This window comes from Papaver somniferum, chromosome 5 (genome assembly GCF_003573695.1).
Source record: "Papaver somniferum cultivar HN1 chromosome 5, ASM357369v1, whole genome shotgun sequence".
Lineage (NCBI taxonomy): Eukaryota > Viridiplantae > Streptophyta > Magnoliopsida > Ranunculales > Papaveraceae > Papaver > Papaver somniferum.
Window position 1 is genome coordinate 95,478,663 of NC_039362.1, and position 17,570 is coordinate 95,496,232.

At 35.9% G+C, this 17,570-nt stretch overlaps 1 protein-coding gene across 1 annotated transcript; it reads left to right on the forward strand.

Annotated features, from left to right (window-relative positions):
- Positions 1 to 1,359: 1,359 nt before the first annotated feature.
- LOC113279347 (glycine-rich cell wall structural protein 1-like) lies at positions 1,360 to 2,804 on the forward strand. The gene is made up of 2 exons (XM_026528041.1): positions 1,360 to 1,414; positions 2,494 to 2,804. The coding sequence occupies exons 1-2, from the start codon at positions 1,360 to 1,362 to the stop codon at positions 2,802 to 2,804; spliced, it is 366 nt and encodes a 121-aa protein (XP_026383826.1).
- Positions 2,805 to 17,570: the final 14,766 nt, after the last annotated feature.

The window sequence follows — 17,570 nt, forward strand, 5'->3', positions numbered from 1 at the left end:
TTTTTGCTTTCTATTCATATCACTTGTTCTTTCTAGTGAGGAAGCATGGTTGAGATTACAGAATTGATGTCAACGAGACCTCCTATTCCCTCTCAAGATGCATCTCAATCCGTGCAACAAAGGGTCAGGGTTGTTATATCTCCGTCACCTCCACCTCCACCATCTTCTCAACCTGAGGTCAGGGAAAGTATGAAGCGGAACAGAACATCTTCGGTGTGGGAGCATTTCCAAAAGAGTGTTGATGAAGCTGGTATTAAATGGGGGAAATGTAACTACTGTGAAGGTGGTAAATATAGGGCTGGTGGTAAGAAGTATGGCACATCAAATTTGAACTGGCATTTGACCAAGTGTCGGAAGTATTTGGAGTCACTAGAAGCTGCGCAGTTGGACTCTCTCGGTCAGCCTAGCAATCTGGGAGATCAGCAGCAAACAGTTGGGGTTACGTTATGTCAAGATGGATGTAGGAGAGCCTTGATAAATTTCATTATCACAGATGAACAGTCTTTCCGAATGGTTGAAGTAGAAGGATTTATAGCATTTTGTAGATATCTTGAGCCGAGGTTCAAAATTCCATCGCGGATGACCGTCTATCGTGATATCTGTGGACTGTTTTTGAGTGAAAAAGCCAATTTGGTGAACTATTTCAAGTCGAATAAGGTTAGAGTTTGTCTCACAACCGATACATGGACATCCATTCAGAACTACAACTACATGGTAGTTACTGCCCACTTCATCGATGACCACTGGAAGTTACACAAAAGAATAATATGTTTACCATTAGAAGTAATACTAGAAGACCTGATTGTGCATGATAATCCTTGGATGAAACAAAGATTGGTAAGCAATTGGTTAGATGTAGTGAAAGAGGATTTTAATGAATTATTCACAGCTTATAAGGCAGAATATATAGGTGTAGGAAGTGTGTTAGCCTCGTCAGAGTCCGTAGGTGATACTGGTGGTAGTCCTAGTCAAGTGAGTTGTAGTTCTAGTTCTACGTCACATAGAAAGAGAAGACATAAGGCCCATAGAGAAGAACGTAAAACCCAGTTATCTATAACGGAGGATGTTGACAAATCATAGGTGGAAAGATACTTATCGGAACAGATTTACTCACCAACAAAAGACAACAAAAATGGTTCGAAGTTTGATATACTGACTTGGTGGAAAAGCAATGCTGCAAGATTTGATATTCTATCACTTATAGCAAGAGATATACTTGCTATTCCCGTCTCTTCAGTTGCAAGTGAATCTGCTTTCAGTACTGGAAAGCGAATACTTGGTCATTTCCGAAGTTCTTTAAAACCCCGAACTGTGGAAGCATTGATTCTCCTACAAAACTGGTTAAGGACACCGATTGATATGGATCCATCTACATTTGGAGCTGAAGATAAGGAGGATGACGTCTTAGAGTCAGGTACACGAATTTCCTACATTTATTCTCCTACATTTGTCAAGTCTCTGTTGTTTTCAGTTTCTTAGAATATAGTATAACTATTATATGTCGTATAAATGATGATTATAGTATAACTATTATATTTCTACTTCATGTAAGTATTATAACTATCAACTGTGACATGAATTGTTAGCTTCTTATAATTTGAAAATAGTGTCTCAGACTTGGAGTCCTTGGAATGAAGGAAAGTGGTCAGGTTATATAGTGGTCATCTTGCTAAACCTTAAGACCCAACTTCATCAAGCCCCCATGTGGCTGCCCCGTAACACCATCAAATATGGCATGTGCACCTGAACCTGAAAGGATGAAAACCTCAGTAGAAAAATCACCAAAGAACTGATGAAGTAGAATGATCACCTGATTCCTGACTCTTAATCGAAATCATATTTATCAGAGTTTCTTACATTCTGTTACAAGATATGGCAAATACCAGCGCAAAACTAACAAGTCTCACTCAAATGTCCAGAGCCTGTCACCAACAGACAGGACTGCGAATATATCTTTGAGAGTTCTTACACCGTATAAGCTACCAGTAACTTTATACATAGTAGTCTAAATAAATACCTAAAGATATATACATTCATTATTCAAGATCGTTGTTGACATGTTGTTGGATTGGCATTCTATAGATATGGATACATCTGACTGAGTATGCAGATCCAAATCCCAGTGACTACCACCACCACTACTTCTTCACTGCCTTTTGCTTTTCTCCTACATTCTTTTTGGCCGTCTGTTTTATGGAGTTGTCTTTATATATCTCTATAGTGTCACACTTTGAATTGATTAATCAAAAACCATTATGGCCATTCAACTAGTACTCTAAAACTCTTTTTGTTTCTCTCTTTACTCAACTTGTTGTGATATTACTTGTATGCAGATTTATTTGGTGATCTTAGTACTTATTCCATCATCGTAGATGATGATTGAAGAAGAAGGTCAATATGAAGAGCTGCAATGCTTGTTAGTTGTTGGCTAAGAAAGCTAAAGTTGTGGAATTTGTGGTCGTGGAATTTGTGGTCGCGTTGGTGATGCTGGAGGTCGGGGTGGTAGTGTCACTGGAGGTCGTGGTCGTGGTGGTGAAACTGGAGGTCGTGGTCGGGGTGGTGGAAATGTTGGCGGTCGTGTTGGTGGTGTAACTGGAGGTCGTGGTGGTGGTGTAACTGGAGGTCTTGGAGGCGGTGAAACTGGAGATCGTGTTGGTGAAACTGGAGATCGTGGTGGTGGTGGTGGTATTTGTGTTTGGGGAAGAGGAAGAGGAACACCAACAGCAGCACCCATATCTTCGACTCCTTCTCCTCCTTCAATTTCTGAAGTTTGTTCATCTTCTGGATCACCAAACGTGGATTGACTTGCTGGTCGTGGTGTAACTGGAGATCATGGTGCTGGTGGTGGTGTAGCTGGAGGTCATGGCGGTGGTGGTGTATAGGCCATATCCTACCCACCCTACCCGTTGTGCATCCTTATTCGAGAGAATGTGTTGTGACATGGATACGAGATGAGAAAGAGAGGTCCAAACTGGAAAAAAAAAATCAGAATTCATGAGATTTTTTTTAATAAAGGTGTGATTTATTAGAAAAAAGTCCAAATATATGGGAGGACCTCTTACAAGGGCTCCGGATCACCTGTCCCCTGTTTTCCTGTCTCTTCCTATCCTAACCAATCAGATTACACCATCTATTTTTCGCTATACTGTTTTATTAGTAATTAACGTCAAATTTTCATGAAACTAACATTGTTATTCATTAAAACATTGATATTTTCTGTCTTTGTTCTTCTATCTTTGGCTCTTCGTCTATAGAAGAATTTTTGTTTGATCTCTCTGATAAATTTCAATAACATATTTCAAAGATCTCAACTAAAAAGTTTTTATATAATAATCTCAATGTTTTGAGATAACAAAAAAAAAAACAAAAAAAAAACTTAATCAGATATACAAACTCTGGTAATGGCCGATTCTAGAGAAATTTATGCTCATTGAAGACCTATTAAAGTTTAAAGAACGACGAATCCAAAAGAGGCGGAAGAAGAAAAAAATTAGTAGAGATATAATTAGGACTTAAATTTGATTAATTATGAAAAAATAAAAATGGATTATAATTAAAAAAAACTCAATACGGAAAGAGAGGGTGAGAGTTTTCATATCCAAAACTAAAATCACCACCCTAAGATTACTACCCAAAAAGATTAGGTTCCTAAAATCTACCATTAATTGCGCATTGTAGAGTTATTAAATTAGAAGCAAAAATATAATTGATAATCTATCGAATTAACTATTTTTCTGGATTTATTTTGACATGGGATTTTATGTTAATCAGTTATGGAAATTTATCATATATCTACTGGACAGTTATTGTATCAACTATATGAACAAAAAATTCAATTAACTTTGCATCATGAGAAGTGAGAACGATGAAGATATCCCGGGTAATATTAAACGCCGTTAAAAATTATTTTTGTATTTTTAGAGTAAAAACATGTGTAAAACCCTGATTGATTGTGACAGGAAGAGACAGAAAAACAGGGGACGGGGGATCCAAAGCCTTTTACAAGAAATAAGAAGCAACAAAAATCAAAAAGAAATTACATTCTAAAGAAATATTACATCGTAGAAAATTATATATGCTGATAAAATATCAAACTAGCGTTGGAAATTAAGGCCCAAGTGAAAAGTAAAGCTCAGGCGTTTATACATATTTGGTACGAACTTATCGTTTTCTCCTTAAACATCCTTTGGTTTCTTCCTTTCCAAATTTACCAAATGTAGGAGTATGGATTAGAGAATAGATTTTTTTTCTTTCAAAAATCATCTTTAGGGATTGTTAGAGCATTGCTTGGTTGAACCCACCAAGCGTTGGTATGTCGAATTTGGTTGTCATATTTTAGCTTCAAAACTCGAAGTTGCTTGATTAGTTTCCTAGATTCAGCTTCGTTAATTAGACTAGGATTATTAGAAATGTTGAGACAACTCGTGTTACCCTGAAGAACCTGAAGACATATCAACATCAACGAACACATCATCCTTATGTTCGAGGTTAGTAATACATACTTGACTTGTTTCATTTATATCTACGTTTCCTTCAAGTTGTTTAGATTAAAAACATAACATACAAAGTATATCTACGCATCTCTAGTATTAGTTACTTGATCATTCCATTATGGTCAAAGTGTCAAAGAAGCATATTGAAAGCGGGGTCTAACAACCACACCCAATATTTCGTTTGGCAATCTGTATGAACTAAACCTTAATAATATTCCGAGAGTAAAAAATCAATCAAAGAATAATAATAAAGAGTTTATCTATTTTTCTCAAATCAATCAGCAAATCAAACAGATAGAAATCTATGAGCCTGATTGATGTGAGAAATACTTGACGGTACCAAAGACCAATATCCAAGATCAATCAAAATCCTATCCAACAAACAAGGTCGGATTTATCAATGATGATTGATTAACGCACAAGCTGTGATATTTCAATTATAAAGATAAACAATATAATGCGGAAAAGAAATAACACATACACCAGAAATTTTGTTAACGAGGAAACCGCAAATGCAGAAAAACTCCCGGACCTAGTCCAGAATAAACATACACTGATTATAAGTTGTTACACCTAATTCCTACTACCTATTCGGACTAGATGTAATCACTCCTTCAACACAAATAGAACTCCTAGCACAACACCGATTGTCTTTAGGAATTCTTCTCGTAAATCTTTCTAGCAGAACCCAAGGCTCTCTTTAGAAGATACAACAACACAATTTCTACGATTCGATTTTTGTTTGCACAAAACACCGATTTGATTTCCCTTTAGATGTAAATCAAGGTTTTGGAAATCTTGTATTTATTTTGATAAAAACAATTACTAGGTAAAAGTAATATCAAAACAAACTTGCAGATTAGGGTTTTAACTTACAATCAGTATACGTACACACAAGGAGTCCGTGAACCTGATTTTCGTAAGTGAACTTGGGCGATTCCAAAGATCAATTTCCAAGTTAAGAAAATCCTAATAATCCTACAACAAGAACAACTAGAATAAATCTAGAGATATCTTGTTTAAAACTTCTTAAGGATTTTTACGAGATACCTTCATTGAAGTTTTCTTTCTAGCTTCCTATTTCGACTAACAAGTGTTGGTATACGATCGGAAACTGATCTATCAAAACCTAGGATTTATGATCAACAACTCTTGAATGGTTTTATATCAGAATAGAAAATCTTAGAATAGACAAGAGGTGAAAAACCTAGATTACAAGTTGTATAATCAATCACGAAGATTAATCCAACTCGGCTTTGTGATCCCCAATACAAAGACTTTTATCTCACTTTTGTTCACGAAGAACTAAAGACATGGAAAACAACCTTATGAGCTTTACACCAATTTTTCAAAGGGGATGAAAACGTGTAGCACTCACGAACCCTTTATTTATAGTGAAAGGTAGCTTGAAATCTAAGCATAGATATTTTCCTTTTTCAAGACTCTCCTAATTATGGGAGTCTTTCCTAAGTTACAACTCTTCCCAAAATAATTAAATAAATAATTACTTTAGCAAAATTGTATTTATGTGAATAAATCACATATTAAATTAGGAAGGAATCACAAACACTTTAATATGGTAATCAAAGATGTTTGGAGTAATAACCATCTTGCCTAGATAAGGAAACATCACCAACTTGACCAAAAATGCCTTTTAGTCACGTAATTGGGCCCAAGTCCGTGAACCGTTAAAAACAGTCCATGGATTGTTTCCTACTAACGAACTGTAACAATTACAGCAACATTTATAATTGTTACTTAACAAATCACTCATAACTTCATTGTTATAACTCGGAATTGAGTGATTCTTGGCTCGTTGAATTCGTAAGCTCATTCACTATAACATGAGATCCTCTATAGGGATAAAGGTTATTGTCACCAAAGTCATGAATCAAATAACCTCAAGTATATATACATAAATGTACATTTACCGTCATAGAAATTGTTCCACAGAGTGAGCATATATCTCGATAGATTAGAAAGGTAGAATTGAACAAGAGTCCAAATGAAATCAATCACATACTTTTGTTGATGAAGTACTTGTTGATGTCTTCTTGTAGTCTTCAATCTTCATCCTTTAAGGATAGCTTCGATTCAACTTCTTAGACTTAATCTAGTCCGAAAGTATGCTAAATCAAGAATGCATTTTGGCATACCAACGCTAGTGGGTTCAACCGAGCAATGCCCTAACACATATACTAGTTTTTTGATACAAACTTTGGTATATTGAATTACGAAGTATAACGTTTATCTTTTGAACTTCTAAATTCGACATAACACTATTTGGTAATTCGTTACTAGTTAGTGTGTTTAATTTTCGGTTGATTCCATATAAAACTATGTTCAATTACATGAGTTTAAGAAACTAGACTGGTGAAACTTGTTTCATAGTTGAAAGGAATCAAGGGATCTATTCGAGAACCGATCCCTTAAACAAGGATCTCTACTATGACCGATCCCTAGGATCTCTGGTAGGACCGATCTCTTAAACAAGGATCTCTAATATGACTCATCCCTAGGATCTCTGGTAGGAGCAATCTGTTAAACAAGGATTTCTTCCATGACTGGTCCCAAGGATGTTTAGCAGGACCGATCCTTTCATAATGATCTCTAGATGGACCGATACATAGTGTTTAACCAAATATGATGTTTTTCGGTTTCAGCTATAACTTAGGGTTTGATTAGAAATATGGTTTGTTTAATATGGAAAGTTCATAATGTCGACATAATATTTTTAGCATATACTAAACTCTTATTACTTGATGTTCAAGATTTTTCTCGATACTCAAGGTAGGATCCCAAACCGAAATCTATAATATCTTTTTTGATATTCGAAATTTATGTGCCATTCATATCCTAGTGGATTAGCACATTTCTGATTGTTATGGTAGTAAAGTATGTTTTATATGCTAGCCAATATTGAGTGGTGTTCCAAGAGAGATTTTAGTATATTAATTGGACAACAATTGGAATATTACAAAACCGAAAATAGACATTTATTGCATATCTTTTGTATTTTCGGATTTGGTAATTTCTTGATGTTGAAACTATCTTGGTCAGTATAAATAGTGAAGTTTGTTTTTCCTACAAACTTATCCCAGAATACACGGACCTTAACGGTTGTGTGGGGAAGCCCACTAGATGTATTCTCCTAATACTCACCGAAGAGGAGAATATCCTAATTAGGTGAAATCTCTTACGTGCGCTTCGTTTAAAAACTTTTTTGGGCTCAAAAATCTTCTAGTAATACTGTTGGTGGGAAACTAAGTTGTATTGTTATTTAGTTTTCGATTATTGATTTGATTGATTAACGGTGTGTTGAACTTTGATAAATCTAGTTTGCTTATTATGTGAGCCATCTCTTCCACTAGAGCACCTTAATGTTCAAGTCATTAATAATATATGTAAGGATATAGGGGAAAATATATCAATGTAACCAGAAAATTGTCGACCATGTGGTATTAAACTTATCACCATATAGGTTGAAGTGGATCTTAACAAACCATTAAAGAAAGGAGGATGGTTATATACTGCTAGTATTAGATCTAACAAAATCACTGGGATAAGTATCATTTTGAAAAATAGCCCTGTAAAATCTGTAAGGAATGCTTTGTGGTGGATCATAATAACTTAACTTGTGAAGAAGTTTCAAACTGACTAAAATTGGTGGCCTATAACTCAGAGGAATTTTATGACTGGTGCCAAAATCACCCGGACGGTCATGCACTCATGATTGCCCTAACAGAAGAAGACATGTGCCTTAATAAGAATCGAGTCTTATCTTCATCGTGTGGGCCTAATGAATCTTTAAAAGGAGAAGAGTCTAGCAACTGGAAGAGATTGACAGATATGGACCCTCAAGCTGATGATTTGGAGACTGTTGTTCCAAATCAACCCAATCTCACTCATATTAACCCAATCTTTCAACCTTCTGAAACCATGCCTTTGATACCCACTGAGTTGAATCAATCTGAATTTATGAGATCTATTGCAAATCAGAATGGTGAGGGTGATGTAGAGATGCATGACAAGTAAGGTTGCACATGGGTCGGTATGGTCCGGGTTTCTTATGAACTCGGTACATGTACCTGGAGTTGACAGGTACCTCATTTTGAGGACTTGTACATGTACCTGGAATTGTACCTGTACCTGTAAGACCGGTACGGTACAAGACCGGTACCGGATTTTTACCTGTTACAAAAATGTTTTAAAATTGATAAAAAAAAAGTGGATCTAAAAAACACAGAGTTGCAGGAGCTTCTTTATCAACTCCAAATTCAACCCATTTTCAACAAAACTATATCCACCAGCACCATCAGATCTCTTCTCAACCAAAACCAAACACTTAATCCAACGACCAAGACTCCCTGTAGCAGAACAATACACACCGGGATTCAATTTTTTCAAATGAAAATCACTTCTACCGAAAGAAGAATTCAAGATATTACATAAATTTTGGGCTAGATGAAACCCAATCGTCCTCTGTGAAAAGTCACAGCTTCTCCACCATCACCCCTGCCATCGATTTTCATCATCTCAGTACACACTACACAGATTGTTGATTCATGTATTCCATAGATTGTTGGTAACTTTTGCATCTTATCATTGATTGTTGGTAACTTTTGCTTCTTATCATTGATCATTGTTCCACTAATACAGTATTAAAAAATGCTCTTTTGAATTTCTAATCTTAGTTATTGGACATCTTTTGTGGGAATTGCAATTTTATTTGGTTAAATAGATGATAGGTAGGTCTAGATGTGATGCATAAGAATTGTTTGATGAAATCTGTAAAATTAGGTTTAGATTTGTTGGCGCCGCAACATGGGAAATGGAATTCCAGAGAAGAAAGAAAGAAAAATGGAGTTTGTTTTGGTGAGATGTTCACGATGATAAATAATAATTAAAGAGACGGTATAAAATTAAACACCTAAAATGGACGAATAGGATTAAGATTTAGCATGGGATAGGATCAACCGGTTTTGGGGTACCAGTACTGCCAGTAATAGCTTTAGAACCGGTACTTGTGCCCCTATTCAACCGGTTCTGAAATCCAGTCCCGTTCCATGTACCTCCTTTATTGGTTCCAGTCCGATTTCGGTTTTTTCCGGTTCTGGTGCGGTTTATCGGTTCCGGTTCGGTTCCTGTGCAGCCTTAATGACAGGGCTTTAGATCCACATGCTCTTGGAAATCTCAATAATTAAGCACAAGATGGAACTACAAACATGGTATTCTTCTATAATCACTCTTCAATTTTAATTTCCAGGGTTTTCAAAATTATGGGTTATCATAGGAGACCTCAATATTACTATGCATGCCCATGAAAGATCGACTTTCACAACTCCCACTTCTATTGAATTTCCAATCATTCAGCAAGTTATTGATAATGCTGACTAATCTGATCTAGGATATATTGGTACTCAATATACTTGGAATAATAGACAAAGTGAAGATAATCTTATTTGTGCTAGAATTGATAGGGCTTTGGGTAATGGTCTCTGGCTGCAACACTATGGGCTTGCAAAAGTAGTCCATATTGACAGCATAGGTAGTGACCATATGCCCATTATCCTGGAGATCTCTTCCATGTATTCTCAGGGTAGTAAGCCATATAGATATTTCAAATGCTGGATTAAGGACCCATATGTTAGAGATGTAATTAAAAATGTATACTCTAAATATGTCAGAAATTCTCCTCCTCACCATATGGAATATCCATCATTTAGGTAATATATACCAAAAAGTTAAAACTCTAAATGGGGAGCTCCATGATCTGAATAGTTTACCTTAAACTAATCAAAACTTGGAGAACATCAAACAAGTTGAACAAGGCATTGTTGTTGGATGAAAAATCCACAGGTTATACTAAACAAGTTATACTAATCCACAGGCTATACTAAACAAGTTATACTAATCCACAGGCATTGCTGCTGGATGACCGCAACAATGCTTGTTGAAAACCCCAAACTGGCAGATAACCGCAGTGGCTAAGTGGGGACAATATCGGTGGAGGGTTGGGTCATTACAAATAAATGTCAAAGATGTGGGCTTGAAAATATATTCCGGAGCCGAGGACGACTCCAATTTAAGGTGGTGGTATTGTAATACCCCGATTTCGGCAGTGGTTCTCCAATGGAATGGAATATAGGTAATGGCATGTCCTTTCCTAACACCGAGGCCTTTTCAGCACAATTGGCTCCAGAGTTGGCAGAAAACTCTGCAGTTAAGCGTGCTCGTGAGGGAGCAATCCATGGATGGGCGACCTCCCGGGAAGTTGTTGTTGGATCACCGCAACAATGCATGTAGAAAATCCCACACTGTTAGATAACCGCAGTGGCTACGTGGGGACAGATCACTGGAAAAAAAATCAAGAGGAATCTTATACCCAAAACTCTACACAAGAGTTTTTCAAATCTTTTGATAGAAATACTGGTTACTACCAAAACTCTGTCAATAGAAAGAAGCATTATAATCATATTAGTGCTTTAAAGATAGATAATGACCAATGGATCAATGATGGAGATAATATTGAGAATCTAATGGTTACTCATTTTAGTTCTATAGGTACCAAAACAAATCCCTATAAGAACAATGAGTTTCTCAATTGTATCTGTTAGAGCACTGCTCAGTCGAACTCGCAAGCGTTGCTATCTCAAGCGTGTTTGTCAAGTTTAGTTGCCAAACTATAAGTCTTGATTTCTGGTCTACATATAGCTAAGTCTCGGATTAGGATAGAAAGTGTAGTTGAGCATTAGACTTCACGTTCATCGATTGAAGACGAAGAACTACTAAGGGGAGCTTGTGGAATTTCATCAACAAAAGGTGTGTGGAGACTTGAACTCATCTATCACTCAAAAGTTTATCTACTTTATCTCTTATTTGAGACAAAAGTCGTATAGATATATAGGCTTCAATTATGAACATTTGATATTTCGAGCTGAGTTTAACTCGCTTACATATTTCTCGAAATATGTGTTGGTAAGCTTTCGCTTTAACTAAGTTCATCTTATATTCTTGACAAAAGTCAAAAGATGATCATGTGAAAATCACCTGGTAACATCTTACATGATTTGTGTGAGACAGTCATTTGATGTAGACTTGGAATGTTTCGTATCGATCATTCGATCACTTGAAAATTGCTTTGAAGCTAATAGTTTGTGTGAGACAAATATTGTCATCTTCCGAGAATGTTTCAATGATTGAAATAAGAGTTTAGAATACTTAACCATGATTGGGTTATAAGCACAGTACGCATACTTGCATATGTGTAATCCAAGTCCGGGAACCATAGTATGCATACTCGTATGCGTACTGGTTGGTTAATGAAAGTCCGGGAACTATAGTATGCATACAGGTATGCGTACGGGCGTAAGTTCAAGTTCCGGAATTTTCTGCTGATTTTGGTTTATATTTAGTGGTATGGGTACCCGTTCCCATTCTGGCGAACCCAAACTTAGTCCGGTTACTTAGGTATGCGTACCTGTATGCATACTTAAGTAAGTTAAGTTCTGAATCGGCTTGTTCATGAACTAATATATTTATACAATAAGGAACGCAATCTTTTGCAAACAGTGGATATAATGTTCATGACTTGATTCGAGTGAATCTAAATCGATTTTGCTTCAATTGTGTCTTGTATACTTCTATGAGAATATAAACAATTGAACAACTCTAGAACTAGTTTCATTTGAGTCATTTGAACTAGTTATGGTTAACATGAATGAGGTTGATATAAAAGTGTCCATATGGCTAACTTCGGTTAACTATTGTTGAGCCAACAAAGGTGTACACGTTTAGGTACGGTTACCCATATCTAAATGAAGTCCCTTTTCAATTGTGTGTAACAAGCCAAGTTCGATCTAACGGTTGAAAGATATTAGCTTGAGCCTAATATGGTTTTCATCTAAAGGTGGATATTGAATGCCTTGTTACCAAGGTAACATTGATTGCAAACCCTGATTTGAAGATTATATAAAGGACAACTCTAGCAACTGGGAAACCTAATACTCACACCTCCTGTGTGATACTAGTTGCGACTAGAGTCGATTCCCCTTTAACCTTAGGTTTTTCCAAAACCCTGTAGGTTAACGACTTGAAGACTTCATTGGGATTGTGAAGCCAGACCCAACTATTTTCTCTGTAGTTGCGTGTTCTGATCTTGATGTTTTCTATCGTGATTGAGTACTATGTTCTCTAAGATTTGCTCGAGATTTAATTTCCGATAGGCAAGATAAAAAGTAGTCACAAACATCTTCGTCTCATCGTTTGTGATTCCACAATATCTTGTTTCGCTACCATATTATTAAGATTATTATGAGGTGATTGATATTTCTAGGCTGTTCTTAGGGAATATAAGTCCGTATATCAATTGGTTCCTGTTCACCTTGATTTGTCAAAATACATAACAAAACTCATAGGTTTATCTGTGGGAGACAGATTTATCTATTGAAAAAACTTTTCTGTGTGAGACAGATTGGTTTATCAAGTCTCCGACTTTGGGTTGTAGCAACTCTTAGTTGTGGGTGAGATCAGATAAGGGAATCAAGTGCGTAGAGTCCTGTTGGGATTCATAGACGCAAGGAGCGCAACTGTACCTTGATCAGTGTGAGATTGGTTAGGGCTCAACTACATTCCAGTCTGAAGTTAACTTGGAGTAGGCTAGTGTATGTAGCTGCTTAATACAGTGTGGTGTTCAAATCTGGACTAGGTCCCGGGGTTTTTCTGCATTTGTGGTTTCCTCGTTAACAAAAATTTTTGTGTCTGTGGTATTTCTTTTCCGCATTATATTTGTTTATATAATTGAAATATCACAGGTTGCGCGTAAATTCAATCAATTGTGAATCCAACCTTTGGTTGTTGATTAAATTGATTGACACTTGGATATTTGTTTTTGATACCATTTAAGTTATTTCTTATATTCAATCGGGCTCGCAAAATTCCTATTTGTTTGATTGCAGATTGAATTGAGAAATTGAGATGTAACTCATTGATATACTTTTCTTAAGATTAAGTATGAATGTCTAGTTGATTCTCTTGAAGGTATATTGGAGTTAGTCCATACAGATTGCTAAGCGAAATATTGGGTGTGGTTGTTAGACCCTCGCTTTTCCAATTGGTATCAAAGCAGGCAAACACGTTTAAGACCTTATAAGTCTGTGTTTGTAGCAATCTGACTCTATGGACATTAGTGTTATCTCTATAAACGTACCGCCAGTCTTCGATGGTTCGAATTACCTATGGTGGAAAATTGTTATGCGTGCCTTTCTTCAAGCGTGTGATTTTCAATCATGGGTTTATGTTGTTAATGAATATTTTCCTCCGGTTGTTACAGTAGTCGGTGTAATTGTTCCAAAGGATATCAGTCATTATGATGTTGTCGAGATTCTTGCTGCAAAGCAAAATTCTCAAGGATTGAATGCAATCATCTATGCCATTACCCCAGATCTTCAGCACCATGTGACTATGTGCACTCGGTCTAAAGATGCTTAGGATATCTTAGAAACCGCATTTGAAGGGAATACCTATAAAAAAGAAGCTAGGCTTCAAAACCTAAATTCTGATAGGGAAACCTTCGTATGGCAGGTGAAGATTCATTTGATGAGTTTAATCACAAAGTGTCTGAAATTGTTAATGCATTTTTTGCGTTGGGTAAGACTATTCCTGAAAAGGACACTGTGATGAAAATCTCAGATCATTGCCATCTAGATACGATTCTAAGAAACATGCCATCGTTGAAGGAAGTAACCTTGATACGCTTTCCAGAAATACTCTTGTTGGAAAGTTAAAAATTTTTGATCTTGATCAAAACACAGTCAGAACATTCGCGTTCAATGTTGTGACCAACACAAGCGAATCTTCTAACTTGTCTTGGGCTGATGAATGTTGTTCCTATTTGATTTTGATAGATCACTGATTATACAAAAGATCAAGGATATTGTAAGAAGAAGCAAAAGAAGTGATAAAGGTCTCTCTCTGGTTAATGCTTCAGATGATTTAATATAATAAAAATCATCCCAGGTTGTCAAAATCTTGCATACTTCTGATGTGTGCAGTGGACTTTCTGCTATCGCAGCAGAAACTTCTTCCTACACAAATTCTGATTCAGAGTTTGAGTCTGACACTGAGATTTTTGAATTCTTGGATAAGTGTGAAGAATTTCACCAAGAAAATCTCCAACTAAAGGCTTCGTTGGAAAAACTTGAATCATCACTTCAGGTGAAAAATCTTGAGATAGATTGTCTTAATGATGCATTCACCATGACCATGTCTCTGAAGGAAAAAGAGATAAATACCCTTAAGTGTGACCTGCAAAGGTTGTCTGGAAGTTCTGACAAATTCTCAGCAATGTTATTCGGTCAGAAGTCTTTTGGAAACACAAATGGTTTAGGGTTCAAAAGAAAAATTGTGAGCACAAACAACTCATTTGTACCAGCCAGTTTTGGATTAATTAATGATGACTGTTGATAAACATGAGGCTAATAAACAAGAAAATAAATCTTCTTTGATTTTTTCGTTTTGTGGAAATGCAAATCATGTCAAAAATAAGTGTTGGAAGTTCAAGAGAAATAACAAAAGGATTGCCAAACTTCAACTGCAAAGAATGAATCTTGCCATGGGTAATCAATAGGGTACTCCTGAAGACAAGAAGAAATCCAAAAGAACCAGATTCAGATGAGGTAAGAAGTCTATTTATATAACAAACCTTGATATGTCACTATGTGATAAAAGATGTGAGCATTCTGCTCACTCCATTATTATCTAATACTAGTGTTGTCTGCATCCTCATCTTTAACTTGAAAAAATGAGGATTGCATCAAGGTTGCTCAAGTTTTGTATTAATTTCTTATTTTATTTATATTAAGAAAATATCTTCTTGTTAAAATAGATAATGGATCATGAACCGTAAAATACTTGTTCAAAGTTCTTCTAGCGTTTGGTTGTCCATAGGTCTATTTATATTCATTTGTGATCAAAATTCCCTTCACTTCTCTTTTCTTTGAAAGATACAGTTTCATGGCTCCTGTAACTTGAGGTACCACAAAAAGGGATGTAGTTAAAGCGGTTAATGTGTATCTTTGTGAAGGAATCAGTTCCTCAAGGAAGAACAAGGAGAGATCCCTCTAACTGCCTCTTGTCTGTTTGTCATTTTGATAATAAATTTAGAGGTATGGTGAAGGATTTCATCAACAAAAGAAATGATTTAAAATATCAAATCATTTTGTCTTTAGAAAACATAGCTCACTAGGAACGTATGTTGCCTCTGACAAAGAACACCTTGTGTTGACTAAAAAGAGAACTTAGTGAGTTAACTGATATTTCTGAAGATCTGAAGGAATTGAACGATCCCATAATCAATGGGGTTTTCAATAATGAGAAGGAATTCTCGGTAGATGCTCTAAGAAAACTCTACAATATCTAGGAAACTTCTTATGAGAATTTGTTCTTGTGTTTTAAGAAGGATAACCGAGGTTTGGAATAGCCATTATTGTGAGTACACATAGCTATTGCCAACGATTTTTCATCTTGCAATGTTTTTAGATTTATTTATTTAAATTCTAAAGTTTATTTGGAAAATGATTTTGCAGTATTAATCTTTATGGTTTCATATATTGCAACTTGTTATGGGATATGTGTGTATGCGTCCGTGAACTATGATTATCCCACATATGTCAAAAGGTAAGTCTTTCGCATGTCATTATGCAAATATTGATAAAAGATTGAGTGAACTTTTGACAAACAAAAGTTAAGCCTGTTACGTCATTATGCAAATATTGATGGAAGATAGGATGTACTTTTGTCTACAAAGATTAAGTCTATTATATGTCTCTATGCAAATATGGATGAAAAATAGAATGAATCTTTGAATATTCCGCAGTATTGGTCTTTCCCTGATCCACATTTTTGTGTAAATACTGTGCGGCTCCGTAAGTTCTCTTATGTGATCATTTCCGATTAAATTAATCATGGGTTCTCTTGTGGTTAATTTAATTGATTATTTTGGATATAAATTCATGTTTCATGAGATTTGTTAATGTCCAAAGAAATCCCTTCTTTTCTTGTGAAAGTAAGGTCGCTCTTGTTGTTCTTTCGGGAATGACATTTTATGGGGGAGAGTTCTTAATTGAACTTGTGCTTCATTTCCAAATCTTTGTGTGGAGTGCGGCTGTGGAATATTGTATGAGTTTTCTTGTATCTTTATAAACTCCTTGATGAATACACTAGCTTCGGCTATGTGAAATCATCGAAACAAAGTTGATATGTTCTCTTTTGATCATGAAGTATCTCTATGGAAATTTCATTAGGATCCCACTAGTTTTCGTACCTTTGCCAATTTAAATTGACAAAAATGGGGAATTAATGTGTAGTTCACACTACAAATACATATGGGTTACGGATCATTATGCAAGGGGGAGCGGTTTTCATGTGAGATGAAGTATTGACTAAGGGGGAGGGATACATATCACTATAGTATTGTTGTCAAAGTTGTGATACAACTGGACTTTGATGTTGTGTAATAATACTATGACACTGTATAAAAATGATTGAGAACTACTATTTTCTCATTGTTATGGCTACGGATCTTCAACAACTATAATGCTAAGTTGAACACGTTCAGAATCATTGGATTACTTGGAAGTGACGAAGATTTCCAGTAATATTGAAGAACCAAGGAGATCAAGCATTTGGATGAGAAGCTACAAGGTTTATTTATTTTGTAATCCATATGTATTGATAGTTTTGTCACTAAAATTGACAAAGGGGGAGATTGTTAGAGCACTGCTCGGTTGAACTCGTAAGTGTTGCTATCTCAAGCTTGTTTGTCAAGTTTAGTTGCCAAAAATATAAGTCTTGATTTTTAATCTACTTATAGCTAAGTCTCGGATTAGGATATAAAATGTATTTGGGCATTCGACTTCATGGCGTTCATCGATTGAAGACGGAGAACTACTAAGGCGAGCTTGTGGAACTTCATCAACAAAAGGTACGTGGAGACTTGAACTCATCTATCACTCAAAAGTCTATCTACTCTATCTCCTATTTGAGACAAAATTCGTATAGCTATATAGACTTCAATTA

Bases quoted from the DNA above. Each gene is read 5' to 3' on its own strand.
- LOC113279347 (XM_026528041.1), top strand. From the start codon at position 1,360: ATGGATCCATCTACATTTGGAGCTGAAGATAAGGAGGATGACGTCTTA. The intron at 1,415-2,493 runs GTACACGAATTT...GTGATGCTGGAG, and splicing joins GGATGACGTCTTAGAGTCAG to GTCGGGGTGGTAGTGTCACT.